Here is an 18,449-nt window from a genome sequence, read left to right on the forward strand (position 1 = left end):
AAGAGAAGAACAGATTCAGAAATGTCAGAGATGAAGCCATTAGCAGATAAAAACACTGAAGTAGCTATTTAAAATGTTTCTTATATTCAACAATCTAGAGGGAAACAGGAACATAATTTAGTGAGAAAAGGAAGAGATACAGAAGTCCCATGTAGAATTTCTGGTGGTCAAAAAACACCAAATCTGAAACAAAAAATACACCAGGTGGATATAAAGGATACCGCTGTGATCATTTCTCAGTGTATCATTCTAACCATTAAATACAAGTCATTGGACCCTCTTTGTTCATAAACACAAAAACTCTCCAGTGACTCCACAAACAAACAAACAAAAAAGCACGCTATTAATGATACTTTCCTGGTGGCTCAGAGGTTAAAGCGTCTGCCTGGAATGCGGGAGACCCAGGTTCAATCCCTGGGTCAGGAAGATCCCCTGGAGAAGGAAATGGCAACCTACTCCAGTACTCTTGCCTGGAGAATCCCATGGATGGAGGAGCCTGGTAGGCCATTGTCCATGGGATCACAAAGAGTCAGACACGACTGAGCCACTTCACTTCACTTCAATGATATTTTCAGGCTGGACCGTTGGACCCACTCCTATGCCAGCAACCCTAGTCACCCTCCAAGGTCACGGATAGGGATGCTACAAAGATCGAGAAACACTTGCCGATGCATGTCAGAGTCCACGAGTTTAATTAAAGTTATGATGTGAGCAAAGAGTGTCCGTTAGACAAGAAAAATTTGGTTTTGGCAAGTGATATTTGCATCATTTTACTTAATTAGATCAGTACTTTTGAAACAATTTGTAAAGCATAGGATTAAAAGCCCGAGTTTCAAAGGATTTAACAGAAGCCACAATTAGGGCCTCCAACAAATTATCTGCAAGAAATTGTAGGTGGAAAATAGCAATTAGCAGAAAAAAGTTTAATGGAGACCATGTCTATCCATTGAATAGCATATCTAATACGGCTTGGCTTGAATCTCGGATAACTTAACCTTCGCCAAATTTCTCAAAGTGGAAGCAAACTGCCCCTCTTGTTTATTTCAGAACTAGACTTCAAATAAAAATTAATCCCAGGTGCAAAAATATTGTGTCATTTTGGCTTTGAGAGGAAAACAACAGAGAAGCTGGCAAAGCTGAATCCCGCCCTGCTTCTCATCCTCACACTTTAGAGAAGTCAACACAGGACTTCCCTGTGGTCCACTGGTTAAAAGTCCACCTTGCAATGCAGGGGATGCCAGCTCTATTCCTGGTCGGGAAACTAAGATCCCACTTACCCTAGAGCAACTAAGCCCGTGTGCCACAACTCCTGAGCCCACACCACAACTAGAAAGCCCATGTGCCGCAACGAAAGATCCAGCATGACACAGCTAATACCTGACAGCCAAATAAATAAATAAATATTTTTTAAATTCAGTTCAGTTCAGTCGTTCAATCATGTCCAACTCTTTGCATCCACACAGACTGCAGCACGCCAGGCTTCCCTGTCCATCACCAACTCCTGGAGCTCAAACTCATGTCCATTGAGTCGGTAATAAAGTGTTTTTTTAAATATTTTATTTTAAAAAGTCAACACAACCCCTTGATATATGGAATCAGTCAAAAGCTACACTGATCAGGGAACTACTTGTGGTTAAAGTTATAATTCCAAAGTCCACCAAAAATGAATTATTTGATTAACTAGCTTAATCAGTAACCTTGACCATTCCTCTTCCTAAAAAAGACAAGAAATATTTGCAGGGAAAATAATTCTGTGGAGGAGGTGATTTTTTTAAATTTTACTTGGAAATAAAGAATATTCTCTGGTTTGTACCAGAACTTGTTTCAGAGGCTTTCAGAAGACGGGGGAGCAGCCTTACCATTTCAAGCAGCTTCTTACCTCACCTTCCTCTCATGCATCGCACAGGCTTTTACTGATTAACTGATGAATGTTGTTCATAAGACCCTGCTATGCTAAGTCACTTTAGTCGTGTCCGACTCTGTGGGACCCCATAGACAGCAGCCCACCAGGCTCCCCCGTCCCTGGGATTCTCCAGGCAAGAACACTGGAGTGGGTTGCCATTTCCTTCTCCAATGCATGAAAGTGAAAAGTGAAAGTGAAGCTGCTCAGTCTTGTCTGACTCTTAACGACCCCATGGACTGTGGCCCACCAGGCTCCTCCGTCCATGGGATTTTCCAGGCAAGAGTACTGGAGTGGGGTGCCATTGCCTTCTCCGAATAAGACCCTCAGATGCTCCCAAATCCTGGTGTCTCTCCTGATTCAGAGCAAGAGTGAAAGGGCTCAGTCAGCACAATGCATCGCTATTAAAAAAAATAATAATGTGCACGTCTCTGTTTTTTCCTACTGCTGTTCCCTTGCTCATTGCCTCCCAGATGATAGATCCAAAGAGTAGTCACTGTAGACCCTAACACAGAAGTTCTCTTCCTCCAAGTGTCAAGTGTAAAACCGATGAACTATTAATATAATGAGGAACCTTAAATCAAAACTGAAACCAACTCATGTCTCCTGAGATGAGGACTGGAGCAAACCCTACAATGCCCACCACTTTCCAGGACTATAAAGCTGTTTGGGGGGCACATTCTTTATGCCCACCTAGTCTCTTTAGAATAAAAGCCCCTTGTGGGCTCCTCCAGGTGCGTGGGGCAGCAGGGGATGCAGAGTCACCATCGTTCCTTGTGAACAGCCTGGCCCAAGGCTGCTGTGTGGTTGTTAGTCTCATAAGAGCCCACAGGACGTGCACTTCCTATGAGTCATATTGAAGACAATTTTCCAGGCAAATGAATGTGAGGTCCAAATGTATTTATTAACCACATGGAAATGTCAGGCAGGAAAAAGCATTTAAGATCATATTTTTGAATATGTCTACACTTTACATCTTGGCTGAATATCTCTACTGGAATAATTGATTGACATTTTTCCCTGAATAAGCCCAATTCTCACTCTTGATCCAGACACCCATCCTCCCTGAGTTTTCCTCATTCCAGGAAAAGTAATTCCACTATCCTAAACCTTTCCTGTCATCTTTGTTTTATCTCCCTTAAACCTCAACCCAAGGCATCAGCAAACCCCACCAGCTCTGCCTCCCTCCTCCACCCTGCCTGCGCCCCCACCCCCCTCCCCAAGAGGAGCCATGGTCTCTACCTGCAGCAACGTGGATGCTGTTCACAGGAAGCCATCCTATAAGTTCCCAAGTCTTATGCTGCAGGCCCACTAGCCTCCTGGAGGGAACTCATCTCCCCAGCGCCCCCTGATCCCACCCTCCCCTCCTTGGCGGGAGAGAGCTGGGGCCACTGGGGTAAAGAACTTACTCCAGCCACAGGGACCTCTGGGAGTGGGAGCTTGCTGACATGTTTGAGAAATTAAAAATAAAACTACCACCTGATCAGCAAGTCCACTTCTGGGTATTTATCTAAAGGAAACAAAATCACTACATTGAAGAGATGCCCATGTTTATCACAGCATTATTTATAATAGCCAAGGCATGGAAACAGCATCAAGGTCCACAGATGAATGAATGGATAAAGGAAATGTGATCCATGTAAGCAGTGGAATATTACTCAGCCATCAAAAGAAGGAAATCCTGCCAACATGAATGGATCTTGAGGACATCAGGCTAAGTGAAATAAATCAGAAGACAAATACCATTTTATTTTGCTCTTATGTGGAATCTAAGAGATCAGATTTGTGATAACAATAGGTGGGATGTGAGTTTTGAATGAAGGTGTTCAAAAGGCATCAACTTGCAAGGTAATTATAAGATAAAAAGATAGTGAAGGACCAAGAAGCCTGGCATGCTGCAGTTACTGGGGTTGCAAAGAGTGAAAATGACTCAGAGACTGAACAAGGTAAATAAGTCCTCGAGAGGTAATATACAACATGAGGACCATGGTTAACACTGCTATGTGGGTACATCTGAATGCCGCTAAGAGAATAAATCCTAAAAGTTCTCAACACAAGAGAAAAACATCTCTGGGTAACTATATAAGGTAATGGATGTTCTCTAGAGCTGTTGTGGTCATCACTGCACTCAATGGCACCCCACTCCAGTACTCTTGCGTGGAAAATCCCATGGATGGAGGAGCCTGGTAGGCTGCAGTCCATGGGGTCGCTAAGAGTCGGACACGACTGAGCAACTTCACTTTCACTTTTCACTTTCATGCATTGGAGGAGGAAATGGCAACCCACTCCAGTGTTCTTGCCTGGAGAATCCCAGGGACGGCGGGGCCTGGTGGGCTGCCGTCTATGGGGTCGCACAGAGTTGGACACGACTGAAGCGACTTAGCAGCAGCAGCAGCATGTCAAGCCATTATGCTATGCACCTTAAACTTATACAGTGTTGCATGTCAGTTATAGCTCAATAAAATTAAAGTTAAAAAGACATGGCTAGAAACTTGGTAAATCAGGGGAGAGAGAGAAGTCAGAGAATAGAGGAGGGCAAGTCATACTGGACCATGTTCCTTCTAAGGAACTGGAGCATGACTGAAGTTTGAGCAGAGAGACATTGGATCTGATTGTCATTTGGTTGCAGGAGTCACTCTGGCTTCGGTCGGTACAGCCCACCCAGGAGGCAGAGGTGGGTGGGAGGCCAGAGAGCAGTGACAGTTCCTGGACCGAGTGATGGGACGTGGTGCCTCTGAAGGCAACACTGACCAGCTTCGAGGATGGTTCGGATATTGAGACGTGAGAGAAGAGGGCAGTGAAGAATGACCCCAGACTCTGGCCCTGAGAAACTAGGAGAATGACATGATCACTTACTGGTGTAGCAATCAAACGAGGACAAAATTTTGGAGAGAACAATTAGACATCAGAAGCTCAGTGTTGGACCTGCTAACTGTAAGATATCTCTCATCACTGTCATCCAAATAGAAATATCACAGTGGATGTTGGATGCATGAACCTAGAGTTTAGGAGAAGGTTCAGGCTGTAAACATAAACTTAGGAGCTAAGGATCTATAGATGATATTTCAAGCCATGAGATGAGACGAGATCCTCAAAAGATTTAAGGTCGATGAAAAAGAGAGTGATCACCAGTGCTGTTTTTCTGATAGAAATATGAAGGACCGGGAATAGACCATTGCAGTTGTTCAGACGGAGGTCATCTGTGTGGTTCTGTGTAGCTGTCAAAAAATAGGAAACCAGCATGAGGGTCCCCATGGGTGAGGACGGAGCCTCAGGGATGAGGCAGAAGAGGGCAGGGTCAATATCTGGCAGGCACTCCAGCTTCCAGCTTTAGGGCATGTTGTGGAAGGGAAGAACGGACCCAGAGGGATGACATGACTGGAATTCCACTTTGGAACAACAGCCTGGTGACAATACAGAATTGGAAAGCTGCAGTATGGATAACAAGTGTTTACAGACCAATAGTTGGAAGTTATTGACATTTTTGAGTATATTCAAATAAATCAGAGAAAGTCACTTTCTAAGTCCTGGTCTTATTCCACTTCCTTCCCATACTGACTCCTTCTTAGTTAGCATTTCATTCCAGACAAAGATAAATTGCCCCAGAACTACAAAGATGCCCAAGATCAAGCAGGATGACTTTGTGTTCGCAGAGTCCAAATTTTATTCGTCTCCAGAATATATTCCCAAAAATATATTCCCAAAGCATCTGATCATTTTGATCAACTTGGGAAAATATTGACTCTATTTCTCAAAGAGCAAGCCAAGGATAAATTTTGTCCTTTAAGTAAAAAATAAAATCTAAATTTTTAATCTCAGATCAGTTTGTCCTTGTGCATACACAAACATTTCTTTCCTTTCTAAATAGAATACCATTTCACTGAGACTCACAGTGGTCTTAAGAACTGCTGTTAATTCTAAACTACTAAAGCAATTAATAATTACTTATATTAGGGCTATAAAAATGTGGCAAAACTGTACGCATTGAAGAGTTACATGTCAATTGAAATAAGCCATCTTTACTGAAATCTTAACAAAACTTAGTAATGTCCTTACTCAACTCACAGAACAACCGTCAACTTTGCTCTCAAAGCAATTTACTAGATATTATTTCGTCCTCAAAATCACTTTGTGAAGAAGATAGTTGATCTGTTCCTTTATTTTCAGGGACAGTGAGACGAAGCAGAAGCAATTCTCCACGTAACTGATTTGCTCAAAGATTATCTGCCCAAAATTGTGCTTCTTGAATTTCAAGATGTAGAGCGTCAAGAACTGCAACTCAGCCAGGCACCAGCGCAAAGCCACACAAGGAAGAAGGAGAGATGCTGAAATGTATCAGGGCCACCCCCAAAGGGGCAAAACCCTCCCTCCACAAAACCCTGTATTTTCACTGAAGGGTTTTATCCTGCACTTGGATCACCATCTCTGTGGTCCATCCAGTCGCCCCCTCCCGTTCCTGACACATGCCGGGTTGACTAAGAACACATGGAGACTGTCCCTCCTCAGTGAGAAAAGAGAATCTGGCTAGACCCACTGGTTCCATCGATTAAAGAAGATAGTCAATGGGCCAAAGAGCAGAAATCTGAAGGTGCAGATGCGTGTGTTTTGCAGAGAAAATAAAGCAGCTTGTGAAATTGTGAAAAACACCCACTCCATCACCATGTATAAATATGGTTACGTGAGGCACCCGAGATCAGGTAGGATGATGTCATGGTTACATGAGGTATCTGAGATCAGGTGGAATGACGTCATGGTTACATGAAGCATCTGAGACCAAGTGGGAAGCTATCATGGTTTTGTTTTGTTTTTTTTCGATTAATAACTTCTTTATTCTGGAAAAGCAAATGAAAGTCATATTCATATAAACACTGACATTACAAAGTACAGGGAGAAGGGGGTGGGGGAGAAGGGAACAGAAACCTCTACAAATCTTGCTAATATTAATACTCTCTGACCAAACAAGACCATAATGCTTTGTCCCCTATTCAATCAGTTACATAATAAACCACAAATAAAATCTCTGGAAGATACACTGCTCTTCTTTGAGACGGCAGGGAACAAGGACTGGAAGTTGGGGTAGGAGGCTTTATTCTTTTGGCAGATCCTCTCAGTCATTATAGATATTGCTGCACTGTTAATAAAAAATATATGCTTCTCTGTAAAGCATTAAAAAAAAAAAATCCAAGGATGAGATGGCTGAGGTCTCAGCTCAAGTATCTCCGAATACATTGCTGTCCATCCCCTGAGCTTTCCATGCGTTATTTCTTGGTTGTTTTCCGGATCAACGCCATTCTCTGTGAGCTTCTGTGGTGCAAGCTTTTTTGTAGGGTCGGATTTCTTCAGAGCTAAACCCTGGGATCCACATGTTCCACTGGCGTTCTAGATGCAACTGGACATTTTTCACCTCCAGGGTGCTGGACTTGCGATGCCGAGCAAGCTGGCAGGCAGCTGTCACCACACTCTCAATAAAATCATCAGCAATCTGCAGCAGCATCTCCTCCACATCTTCATCCAATTGCTCATTAGGATCCACTTCTCTTACTAAGTCCTGTAACTTCTTCTTGGTCAATACCTGATTGCTTTCAGGGCTGAGACGCCCTCCTGTCCCAGGAGTGCCTGGGATCTTTACCACTGCAGTGCTACTGGCCATGGAGCCTTGTGGAGGGGTGCTCGCTGGTTCCGGTTTTATTGATGAGAAATTGGACAGGTTGATTAGGGCTGAGGGACCAAACTGGTTCATAATCTGTCTTGCTTTGGACTTCAGCTCATAGAGCTTATCGAGATCTTGTTTCTTTTTGGAGCTATGAGGACAAAGGCCAATCAACACTGTGGATCTGGGTCCTGACTCCTTCCTCCCGCTCTTCTTCCTCAACTGCCAGGGCCCAAGACTCACAGGCAGCAGTGTCTATCTCCCCATGATATGCAGAGACTGCCCCAGTGAAGCGTTCGTCTCAGCAGCCTGTCCGACTGCTCGGCCCTCCCCCGGAAGCTATCATGGTTATGTAGCCCAAATCTCATTTGTTTCCAAGAAAGAATCTTCCCAAAGCATCTCACAGTTTTGATCAGCTTCAGAAAGTACTGCTCACTTTTCTTAAAGAGAAGTCCTTTCTTTTTTGTCCCCTCTGGCAGCTTCTCATTTACCTCAGATGAAGTTGCCCATATTTAGCAAATAATGATACAGGACACCAGTTCAATATGAATTTCAGATAATCAATAAATTTTTTAAAGATGTCTCAGATACTTTATGGAACATACTGAATTTAACAAAATGATTATTTGTTTATCCGAAATTCATATTTGATCGGACCTCTTGCCCTTGAGGGCTTCCCTGGGTAAAGAATTTGCCTGCAGTCTTCTACCCCTGGGTCAGGAAGATCCCCTGGAGAAGGGAATGGCAACCCACTCTAGTATTCTTGCCTGGAGAATCCCATGAACAGAAGAACCTGGTGGGCTATAGTCCGTGGGATCGCAGAGTCAGGCATGACTGAGCACAAACACGAGTCGTCACTTGTCCTTGATCTGGTAACGCATAGTCCCAAAGGACCTAAATGACAGCTCACACGGGGGTTGAATAACCCGAGCCCTGAATGCACCCAGACGAAGCTCCCCAGGCTGCAACCCAGCTGAAAGGCCTACCTGAGAAGTACTTGAGTGAATTAGTACATGCATCAAACCTACAGGCATCAGACAGCATTTTTATATGTCTTGTCATTTCTCACAGCCCCTTTCTTATTTCTATCCTGCTGTCCCAGAAGAAAACACCGTTACTCTTCAGGCACCTGCCTCCTGGTTCTATTGTGTTTCGAGCCTTTGGGGGCAGAAACTGCTTGGCAACCAGAGGCTCTTCTGTTTGCTGCACACCAGAAGCCCCAAGTCAAGAGGGTGTTACATTTTACAAGAAGATGCAGAGGCACTCACCTTAGGAAACAGGCCCCAAATCCTGAAGGGCTGTGAGCAGGTTAAATTCCCTATTATCTCCATGTATAGACCTGGAAAGTGGGCAGCAGCCTTGAAATCAGCGTTTCTGAAATTCTGCTGAATGACCACCACTTCCTTCCCGTCCCTTCCCCGGCTCGTTCACATTGCCTAATTCTAGTTCTTCATTGTTTAAAGGTAAATAATCCACGATTGAGATCTATTTCCTGACTTTCCAGCATTAGATTCACCATGAAAAATCAGTAATTTTGCATATTATAATTCCTCCACCTTTCCTCCCATCCCTCCCTAATTTTGGTTAAATAAACCATTATTTTATGTCCATTCAGTTCAGCCTCTCAGTTGTGTCCGACTCTTTGCGACCCCATGGGCTGTGTTTCTTTTAAATAGTTTTATGCTTAAGTCTGTTGTTTGATTAATGAGCCTTAAAGACTAATTTTTGTCTCACCTTTTTGGGGGCCCTTATTGGTTCATATACATTTTAGAATCAATGGTCCTGATGTCCTCAGGTATCTGCCGGGATTTTATTTGAAACTGAATAGAATGCATAAACTAATTTGGAAAAACTAACATTTCTATCATTATTAATTATCCTATACACGAGTATACTATAAATCTTTTTTGAGTTTTTCTAAAGTGTTTTAAAATAGTTTTCAATTCTCCCCCTGAAGACATGATTTGTTCTTTGCTAGGTAATTTTCCATAAACTCTATAGTTTTCTTGCTATTTTAATTGAAAGGACCTCAGTTCCTCTTCTAGATGATCAATAGTGGTATGGAGGATCATGATAGAATCTTGTATGTTCATTTGTGTCTGGAAATCTGGCTCAATTTTTACTTGATTTTCCTAAGTAGATCAAGTCAGCAGCAAATAATGGCCATTTTCTCACTTCCTTCCAATCTTTTTATAGCTTGTTTCTTTTCTTGGCCCAATCTTCTGGGAACTCGGTAAACAGTAACAGTAATAAAAAGGTTAAGAAAGAAACAAAAAAAAAAAAAAAAAAAGGAAGAGAAAGCTGAGAAGAAAGAAGAGTACAGGACATGCTCTGCTCCAGACACTAATCTCAGCACTTTACTTAAATTAACGAGCTTGGTTTTCCAAACCTGGAGATGAAGGCACCACTCTGATTTCCAGTTTAAACAGGAAGAAAATGAGATGCAGAGAATCAGGGAGCTTGCCCCAGGTCTGGTGCTGGCAAGTCCCTTTTCTGGGGACAGAAGACATTGTTATTTTGCTTCCAACATTGAGGAGCCCTTGGACTTTTTAAATTAAGGGTGATTTCTTGTGTATTTGAATGCTCTTTGTGTTGATTTTTTAAAAAACCTTGTCTTCTTTGGAGAAATGTCTATTTAGTTCTTTGGCCCATTTTTTGATTGGGTCATTTATTTTTCTGGAGTACCATTTCACACCAGTCAGAATGGCTGTGATCCAAAAGTCTACAAATAATAAATGCTGGAGAGGGTGTGGAGAAAAGGGAACCCTCTTACACTGTTGGTGGGAATGCAAACTAGTACAGCCACTATGGAGAACAGTGTGGAGATTCCTTAAAAAACTGGAGATAGAACTGCCTTATGAACCAGCAATCCCACTGCTGGGCATACACACTGAGGAAACCAGAAGGGAAAGAGACCCGTGTACCCCAATGTTCATCGCAGCACTGTTTATAATAGCCAGGACATGGAAGCAACCTAGATGTCCATCAGCAGATGAATGGATAAGAAAGCTGTGGTACATATACACAATGGAGTATTACTCAGCCATTAAAAAGAATACATTTGAATCAGTTCTAATGAGGTGGATGAAACTGGAGCCTATTATACAGAGTGAAGTAAGCCAGAAGGAAAAACACCAATACAGTATACTAACGCATATATATGGAATTTAGAAAGATGGTAACAATAACCCTGTGTACGAGATAGCAAAAGAGACACTGATGTATAGAACAGTCTTATGGACTCTGTGGGAGAGGGAGAGGGTGGGAAGATTTGGGAGAATGGCATTGAAACATGTAAAATATCATGTATGAAACGAGATGCCAGTCCAGGTTCGATGCACGATACTGGATGCTTGGGGCTAGTGCACTGGGACAACCCAGAGGGATGGTATGGGGAGGGAGGAGGGAGGAGGGTTCAGAATGGGGAACACATGTATACCTGTGGTGGATTCATTTTGATATTTGACAAAACTAATACAATTATGTAAAGTTTAAAAATAAAATAAAATTAAAAAAAAAAAACCTTGTCTTCAGAGTTCTCTTTTGCTCCGCGTCATTCAATTTATGTCCAAACTTTTTAAATTGTTATTGCTCATGTTGATATGTTTATTAATACCTGTCCTCCATGACCATAACTGCAAGGTCAAAAGTGCCAAATTCTTCTGATTTATACATGGAATTCCCATTTCTAGCATTTCTTTTTAAGTTCCCATTCTTTCCCAAACTCTGCCAGCTCATTCCATATTTCCTTCCACTGTTTTAGCATCTCTTCTTACTAAATAAGTACAAACGTAATTTTTTTATGTTACGGAGACCTATCAAGTATCTACACTTTAGCAGCTTTCTTTCATACGTGTTCTTGAAATGGTTTTTGTTTTGTAAATTTCTACTTTTTTGTTGTTTGGTGTCTAGGTCTCAGGCTAGGTTTTTGTCCAGTTTTTATTCAGTTTATGGGATCCATTACTCCTAGCCAAGCTGTTTGCTTTGAGAGGAAAAAATAAGAGAGTGGCCTCAAGCAACAGGAAGCCTAGTTAGAGGGCCTGCCCTTTCCCCTCCCCCCCGACCATGGTGGCAGTAGGCTGCTTACCCCAGGGAAGTTCCACAGGCCTTGATGCATAGGCCTTGAACTTGACATGTATAAATGCCTAATGTATGCACTGTGAAAGCTGATTGACACCTCAGAGCCTATCCCTTATAAAGACATCTTTGGGGTCTCTGCCTTCCCAGGCCCCCTCCACTCTGGGTGGTGCAGAGGGGTCATGGAACCGGCAGATTCCAGGGACCTCAACCCTGCCAGCCCATGGAGGGGGTCATGGATTACACCCGTCAGATTTGTGCCACCACCTGCCAGAAAATGTGTCCTAACACGAACTTTCAGAAATATGTTTCCACTCCCTGTGTCTCTCTTCATTCCGCCCAAGCTTTTGGCAGATATTTTCATCACTTAGGACTTAAGGTTATGAAAAATGAGATTTTCTGCTTTGTTTACAACCTTTTTCTTGCTTTTATTAATTTGGGGGCCATAACTAGCTTTGCTCTGCTATTTCCAACCAGAATGTCTCGAAATATCCCCCTCCCTGTCCATTCTTCATGCCTCCTGCTGTCACGGAGTTTCAGCCACAGTCCCAACAAATGAGCACCCACGTACCCCCAACTAACTGTCCCCCCACAACAGAGTGGGCTTTTCTTACAATGCTAGATAGATTCTATCACTTCCCAGATTAAACCCTTTCACCTGCTCTTGCTTCTGCATAAAACACCACCTTCTCCCTCAGCTCAGGGCCCTTCCCTCCTCCCGTCACCACTTCCTCTTCTCATTGCACAGGACACCACCCTCCCTAAGCCTGTTGACCCTCATCATGCCCTCCCTTTGTTCTGAGACAGCTTCCCTGCCCCCTTTCACTGGACAGACCTGTTCACACAAGCTTCAGATTTCACAAGTGGCGCTTCCTCCAGGAAGTCTTCCTTGTCTGTTCCCTGGTAGACAGGGGCCTGAGTGTGACTGTCCTATGACTGTCTTGACAACCTTCTCCCCAGGGCCTACAGGAGAGACTGGCAAGTTGTGAGTAATTAGTAAACGCTGAGTAAGATGGAATGAGCAGGCAATACACCAAGCCCTGAAGACACAGATGCACATAGATTGAACTTTCCTCAAGGGGTTCGCATTCTAGTGATTCTAAATATAGATTACATTGCATCTGATACAGAAAACTGTGGCAAAGACCAAAATGCATTTTCTTTTTATGGCAGTTGCCTCTGACCTATAAGGCTTCCCTGGTGGCTCAGATGGTAAAGAATCTGCCTGCAATACAGGGGATCCCTGGGTTGGGAAGTTCCCCTGGAGGAAGGCATGGCAACTCACTCTGGTATTCTTGCCTGGAGAATCCCATGGACAGAGGAGTCTGGCAGGCTGCAGTCCATGGGGTTACAAAGAATCAGACACGATTGAGTGACTAACACTTTCACTTTTTCAATGTAATAAAGGAAAATATTTTTAAAGATACTTTTATTGGAAAAGCAAAAATAAATAAAGCCCAGTAAATTTAAATAGGAATGTACTATTTCAGACTAATTGAGAATTGAGAGCCAACAGCTGACGTCCTCCCCAAAGTCAGCCTCCAGAGCTCCAGAGCTCTGTCCCTCCCGAGTGTTTCCACTCCGTCTCCGGCGGAGTGCTATAATGCACTGAATCTGACTCTGTTCCTTGTCTCCAAACATCCTTTTAATGAATGTATTGTTTTCAACTATGTTTAATGGCAGACTTGCATTCCATCATGGAGGCTTATTTAGGAGAATTTTAAAAGCTAAGGTTGGGACATGCCTGGCAGTCTAGTGCATAAGACTCTGCACTCTCAATTCAGGACCCTGATCTCCAATCAGGGAACTAGACCCACACACCACAGCTAAAATATCTTGTATGCCTCAACTAAGAGCCACCACAGCCAAATAAATATATATTTTTTTAATTCTTAAAAAAGACTCTCAGGTCAACTATGATTAAAAGGGTCCCAGTATGATGCCCCCTTACAGCGTCAGACAAATATCTGTGAAAATTGCCTTCTACAACGTTGTCCGAGGTCTAGGCTCTGAATATGAGGCTCTGAAGGGTCAATTTGTTGAGACCCTTCTTAACCATGCAAGTATAGGTTCACTATTTGACTCAGAACATGGACTAACCTCAGAAAAAAAAAAGAGGAACCCAAACACTTAGCTCCAATGGCATCTGCCCTGTCACAGTTTCTTTCAACTTCCCATAAAATAACTACAGAAAAAAAAAAAATATATATATATACACACACACATATATGTATGGCTTCCCAGGTGACGCTGACAGTAAAGAATCTGCCTGCCAATGCAGGAGACGCAGGTTGGGAAGATTCGCAGAGGAAGGAATGGGAACCCACTCCAATATTCTTACCAGGGAAGTCCCATGGACAGAGGAGCCTGGTGGTCTACAGTCCATTGGGTTGCAAAGAGTCAGACATGGCTGAGTGACGGAGCAGGCGCGCACGCACGCACACACACACAAACACACACACACTAACTTATGCTATTTCCAAAATCAAGTGCCAGAATCTTAGAAGACTTCTCATGAAAAAGACTTATTTTTCCACTTTAAAAGTAAGGTTGATGAAAGCAAATTGAAAGCACACACACATGAGCACACAACTCAACACAAAGCTTCTGGATAGAGGGCTATTTGCAGGCACATCGAAACCTCTTTTCTCCCCAAGACCACACCACTGGAGGTTCCCTGAATTTGAGATAACGAAAAAACTCTCTGTACATCCTGTAGGGAGATACTGATTACAGAAAAATATGCACTTTGTTTTTAAAAAATAGCGTTATAACCCCAAGTAGTATTATTATCTGTCTTATCTCTCATGTGTGATGCTAATAGATGAAATTCTAAGGACAGGCTTACAACCCAGCAACTCCACTCTTAGATATACACCGAAGAGAAATGAAAACACATATACACACACAAAAAAAACTTGTACATAAATGTTCATGACAGCATTGTCTATAATAGCCAAAAAGCATAAAGCTAAATGTCTATCAACAGATGAATGGAAAACAAGATGCATTCTTTCCTACAATGAAATATTACTCAGCCATAAAAAGGAATGAAGCATTCACACATGCTACAACATGGGTAAGTCTTGCAAACATTATGCTGAGTGAGAGAAACCAGATATAAAAGGTCATATATTACATGAGTCTGTTCTCACCCAGTGTTCAGAACAGGGAAATCTGTAGGGACAGAAACGAAGTTGTAGGTCACCAGAAACTGAGGGCATGGAGAATACAGAGCAACTACAGTTAGGCACAGGGTGTTTTTAAGGGTTGCTAGAAATGTTCTGCAGTTAAACAGTCTTAGGTTATTTAAAAAGAAATTTAATATTCAGAAAAAAATATTGTTATTGATCCAAAGTCACACATCTTTGTGTGATGTGTGGTAGCAGAGCCAAAACTATAAAATAAATGTTTATTCTTACTATGGCTAAAAATGGCTATAAACACTGCTTATTCTATATCATTCTATTGTTTTATTCTTTATCATTCTATAGTAAATCTAAATGGCACTTTAAATAAATAGTCTTAGATAATGCTGATGACTATGCAACTTTGTGAATATACTAAAAATCACTGATTTGCACAGAATGAATATTTTGATAAAAGAAAAGGCTTAGAAAGTATATTCTTGATGTGTTCTTGAGAGGAAAAAAAAATGGAAACATATTTCAACCAGTTAAGATACACTTAATTAGGAAAAACGCTGATCTAAGAAAAACAGTATTGAAGACACATTAAAATGGAATTATGACAAATATGCAAAAGCCCAAAGGAAAGCAAGAAAGGAATAACAAAGGAATAGAAAACATAGAAGATTAAATAATACATTATTAATAGTGATGTGGGTATAATTGCATTTAAAGTTACTGGATTAAGCATTGCAACAAAAAGGCAGAAATTGTCAGACAACAAAAATAGCAAGACAAATTATATATCTCAAGAAGCATCTATTAAAATAAAGACCCAGTCAGGTTAAATGTCAAGGGATAAAAAAGATATCCCATACAAACAATAAGAAAGTTGAAATGACTACATATTAACACCAGATTAAACAGACTTCAAAAGACAGAAAGTATTAACAGAGATGCTCATGTTCAGTCGTGTACAACTCCCTGTGACCCCCATGGACCATGGCCCACCAGGTTTCTCTGTCCTTAGGATTCTCCAGGCAAGAATACTGGAGTAGGTTGCCATGCCTTCCTCCAGGGGCTCTTCCCAGCCCAGGGATTGAACCTGAGTCTCTTACAGCTCCTGCATTGGCAGGCAGGTTCTTTACTAGCTTCACCTGGGAAGCCATCCTATATATAACTATACTTAAAATGTTTAGTACTCTTCTCTTGCAAATTGATAAAAACAATTAGACAAAATGTAGGTACACAGGTGACTGAAGATTATACCAACCATATGTTCTGACTGATATTTATAGCGCAATTATGGAATACACATTCCTTTCCAGTGCACACAGTACGTGAAAAAATAGGCCATATGTAGGGCCATAAAACAAGTCTAAACAGATTTAAAAGGTTTAAAGTCCCAAAGAGAATGTTGTCTGACCACAGTGGAATATAATTGGAAATCAATAAAATAATTAGGAAATCTTCACATTTTTAGCAGTTAAACAGCACATTGATCAAAGAAGAAATCACAAGGGAAACTAGAAAATCAGAATTTAAAATATAACATAAAAATTGGTGAGATGTAACTAAAGTGTTTTGAGAGAAATTTATAGCTTTACATGCCTATATTAAAAAGAAGAAAGTTCTAAATCAGTGACTAAGTTTCCACTTTATGAATTTAAAAAATAAAAATAAGCCCAGTGTAAATAGGAAAAAAGGAATAAATGAACAGAAATCAATAAATTTTTTTAAAGAGAGAAAATACAGAGAAAATTAGCAAAGTTAAAAGATGGTTCTTTGGAAAGACCAGCAAAATTGATACACTAGATTGAAAAAGAAAAAAAAAAGAGAAAGAATACAAATTATAATCATCACAATGGAAAAAGAGGTTGTTGATATACTTACTATAAACATTAAACGGTAATAACATTGTGAACAACTTTATGCCACTAAATATGAAAATATAGATTAAATAGAAAATTTCATTGAAAAATACATTCTCTAAAAACTGACAAAAAATGAAACAGAAAATCTGAATAACTCAATGGCAGAAGAGAGATAACACGTCTGTGACCATGTTCTATGTGACAAAAGTCTCAGAGCCTTGCCATGCACCCAGATTTTTCTAAAGAGACTTTGGGCCCTCCTCAGATGACCTTGCTTCCGCCTCCTGTTCAAAAAAGACACATAATCAGATCTGCACCAGCTCTAGGCACCTCACTGTTCAGACAGAATTCTCACCTCTCAACAAAAAGTGAGGCTTTTCTCCCGGCTGCTACTAGGGGAAAAAAAAATGTTCATTGACTGAGAGATACATGGATCCTGGGATGAAATCAATCTTTCAAACACCTAAAAGCATCCTTATCAAAATATTAATAGTAGACACAGGGAATTCTGTGGCGGTCCAATGGTTAAAGGGAAGCCCAGTGGTAAAGAATCTGCCTGCAGTGCAGGAGACCTGGGTGCAATCCCTATGTTGGGAAGATCCCCTAGAGGAGGGCATGGCAACCCACTCCAGTATTCTTGCCTGGGGAATTCCATGGACAGAGGAGCCTGGCAGTCACAAAGAGTCAGACACGACTGAGCATGCGCGCTTTTGTATCTGGCAACCATTAATCTACTATTCTCCATAACAAATGGAAAAAAAAATGAATTAAGGTTTAATAGTAATGAAAGTGAGTGATCATACCCCACAGAGGTCTTTACCAACTAGTTTTGTGAGTTACTATTTTAGAGAAAAAGCAGTCATGCCACACCTTTCCTTCCGTAGGAGACAGAAGATATTTTTACACAAGCTGTACTTGGATTATGGGATAGCTATTTACCATGAGAGTCAAAAATTAATACACAGAACTCATAAGAGCCTTGATGATATCAGAAAACTACATGAATTGTCTACAAATAAAGAGACATTTAACCTCACTCCTTCAGCAGTAATGCTTTGAATGTCTGTTTTTCATGCAACAGACACCACTTCAGGGCAGCTAGCGATAGAAAAACACTTTGAAAGAGGTCAAGACAGTATTTGTCCCATGAGGTTCTTAAATTTAGGTGAGTGACCAAAATACAAATCCATGAGACGCCCAAGGACACACGTTAAGAGACCCATGACCGGGAGGTCATGAGGGTCTCTCGTTTCCAGCACGAGTCCTGGGGGAGGTGGGGAGGGTACCAGCCGGGGAGGCTCCTGGGGGCAGTGACTTGGGCAGTGTCTCAGGACTTGAGGAAGCCTTGTGGCTGATGTGCTGGTGAGTAAGACGGTGCAGTTCCCGAGAGGGGAGTGACTCACTGGCGTTTGGAAAAATATATTTCCTAATTTAATAAGAGTAGCCACATTTTGGACATGCTGTCCCATCCCCAGTGCCCAGTGTGGACTGGGTAATGAGCTTGAGTACACGCGTTTATGGACACATAGAGCAATGTTCTTCCAGGGTCAGTTACCAAGGGTAAACAAGACAAGGTGAGGCAGAACAAGGCAGTGACTATTACGTTCCCTTTAAAACTCAGCACAAACTAGTCAAACACACACAGCATAGCACCCCAAGCATCAATCATCTTACACTACAAAGAAAGACTTTTTTTTTTACCCATGCAATAAAAATTTTAAATGTCCCAATAAATTTCAGAAAGAAATTTAAAGGCAGAAAAAGAAGAATTCTTAACAAGGAAACCACAGCTGCACTTCCATCTAAATTTTGAAGAAAAA

At 41.6% G+C, this 18,449-nt stretch overlaps 1 protein-coding gene and 1 non-coding gene across 2 annotated transcripts; one reads left to right on the top strand and one right to left on the bottom strand.

The window, feature by feature from the left end:
- The first annotated feature begins 354 nt into the window (after window positions 1–354).
- On the top strand, window positions 355–427 carry TRNAS-GGA (transfer RNA serine (anticodon GGA)). Its single transcript has one exon. It is a non-coding gene; the product is annotated as a tRNA-Ser (tRNA).
- Window positions 428–6,971: 6,544 nt separating this feature from the next.
- LOC101906592 (transcription initiation factor TFIID subunit 12-like) lies at window positions 6,972–7,853 on the bottom strand. Its single transcript, XM_059874420.1, has one exon. It carries the CDS (start codon window positions 7,638–7,640, stop codon window positions 7,182–7,184), a length of 459 nt encoding a protein of 152 aa, XP_059730403.1. The 5' UTR covers window positions 7,641–7,853; the 3' UTR covers window positions 6,972–7,181.
- Between the last annotated feature and the right edge of the window lie 10,596 nt (window positions 7,854–18,449).

Source organism: Bos taurus, chromosome 14 (assembly GCF_002263795.3).
Source record: "Bos taurus isolate L1 Dominette 01449 registration number 42190680 breed Hereford chromosome 14, ARS-UCD2.0, whole genome shotgun sequence".
Taxonomy (NCBI): Eukaryota; Metazoa; Chordata; class Mammalia; order Artiodactyla; family Bovidae; genus Bos; species Bos taurus.

Excerpts from the sequence above, each read along its gene's own strand:
- LOC101906592 (XM_059874420.1), bottom strand. The coding sequence starts at position 7,640 with ATGAACCAGTTTGGTCCCTCAGCCCTAATCAACCTGTCCAATTTCTCA.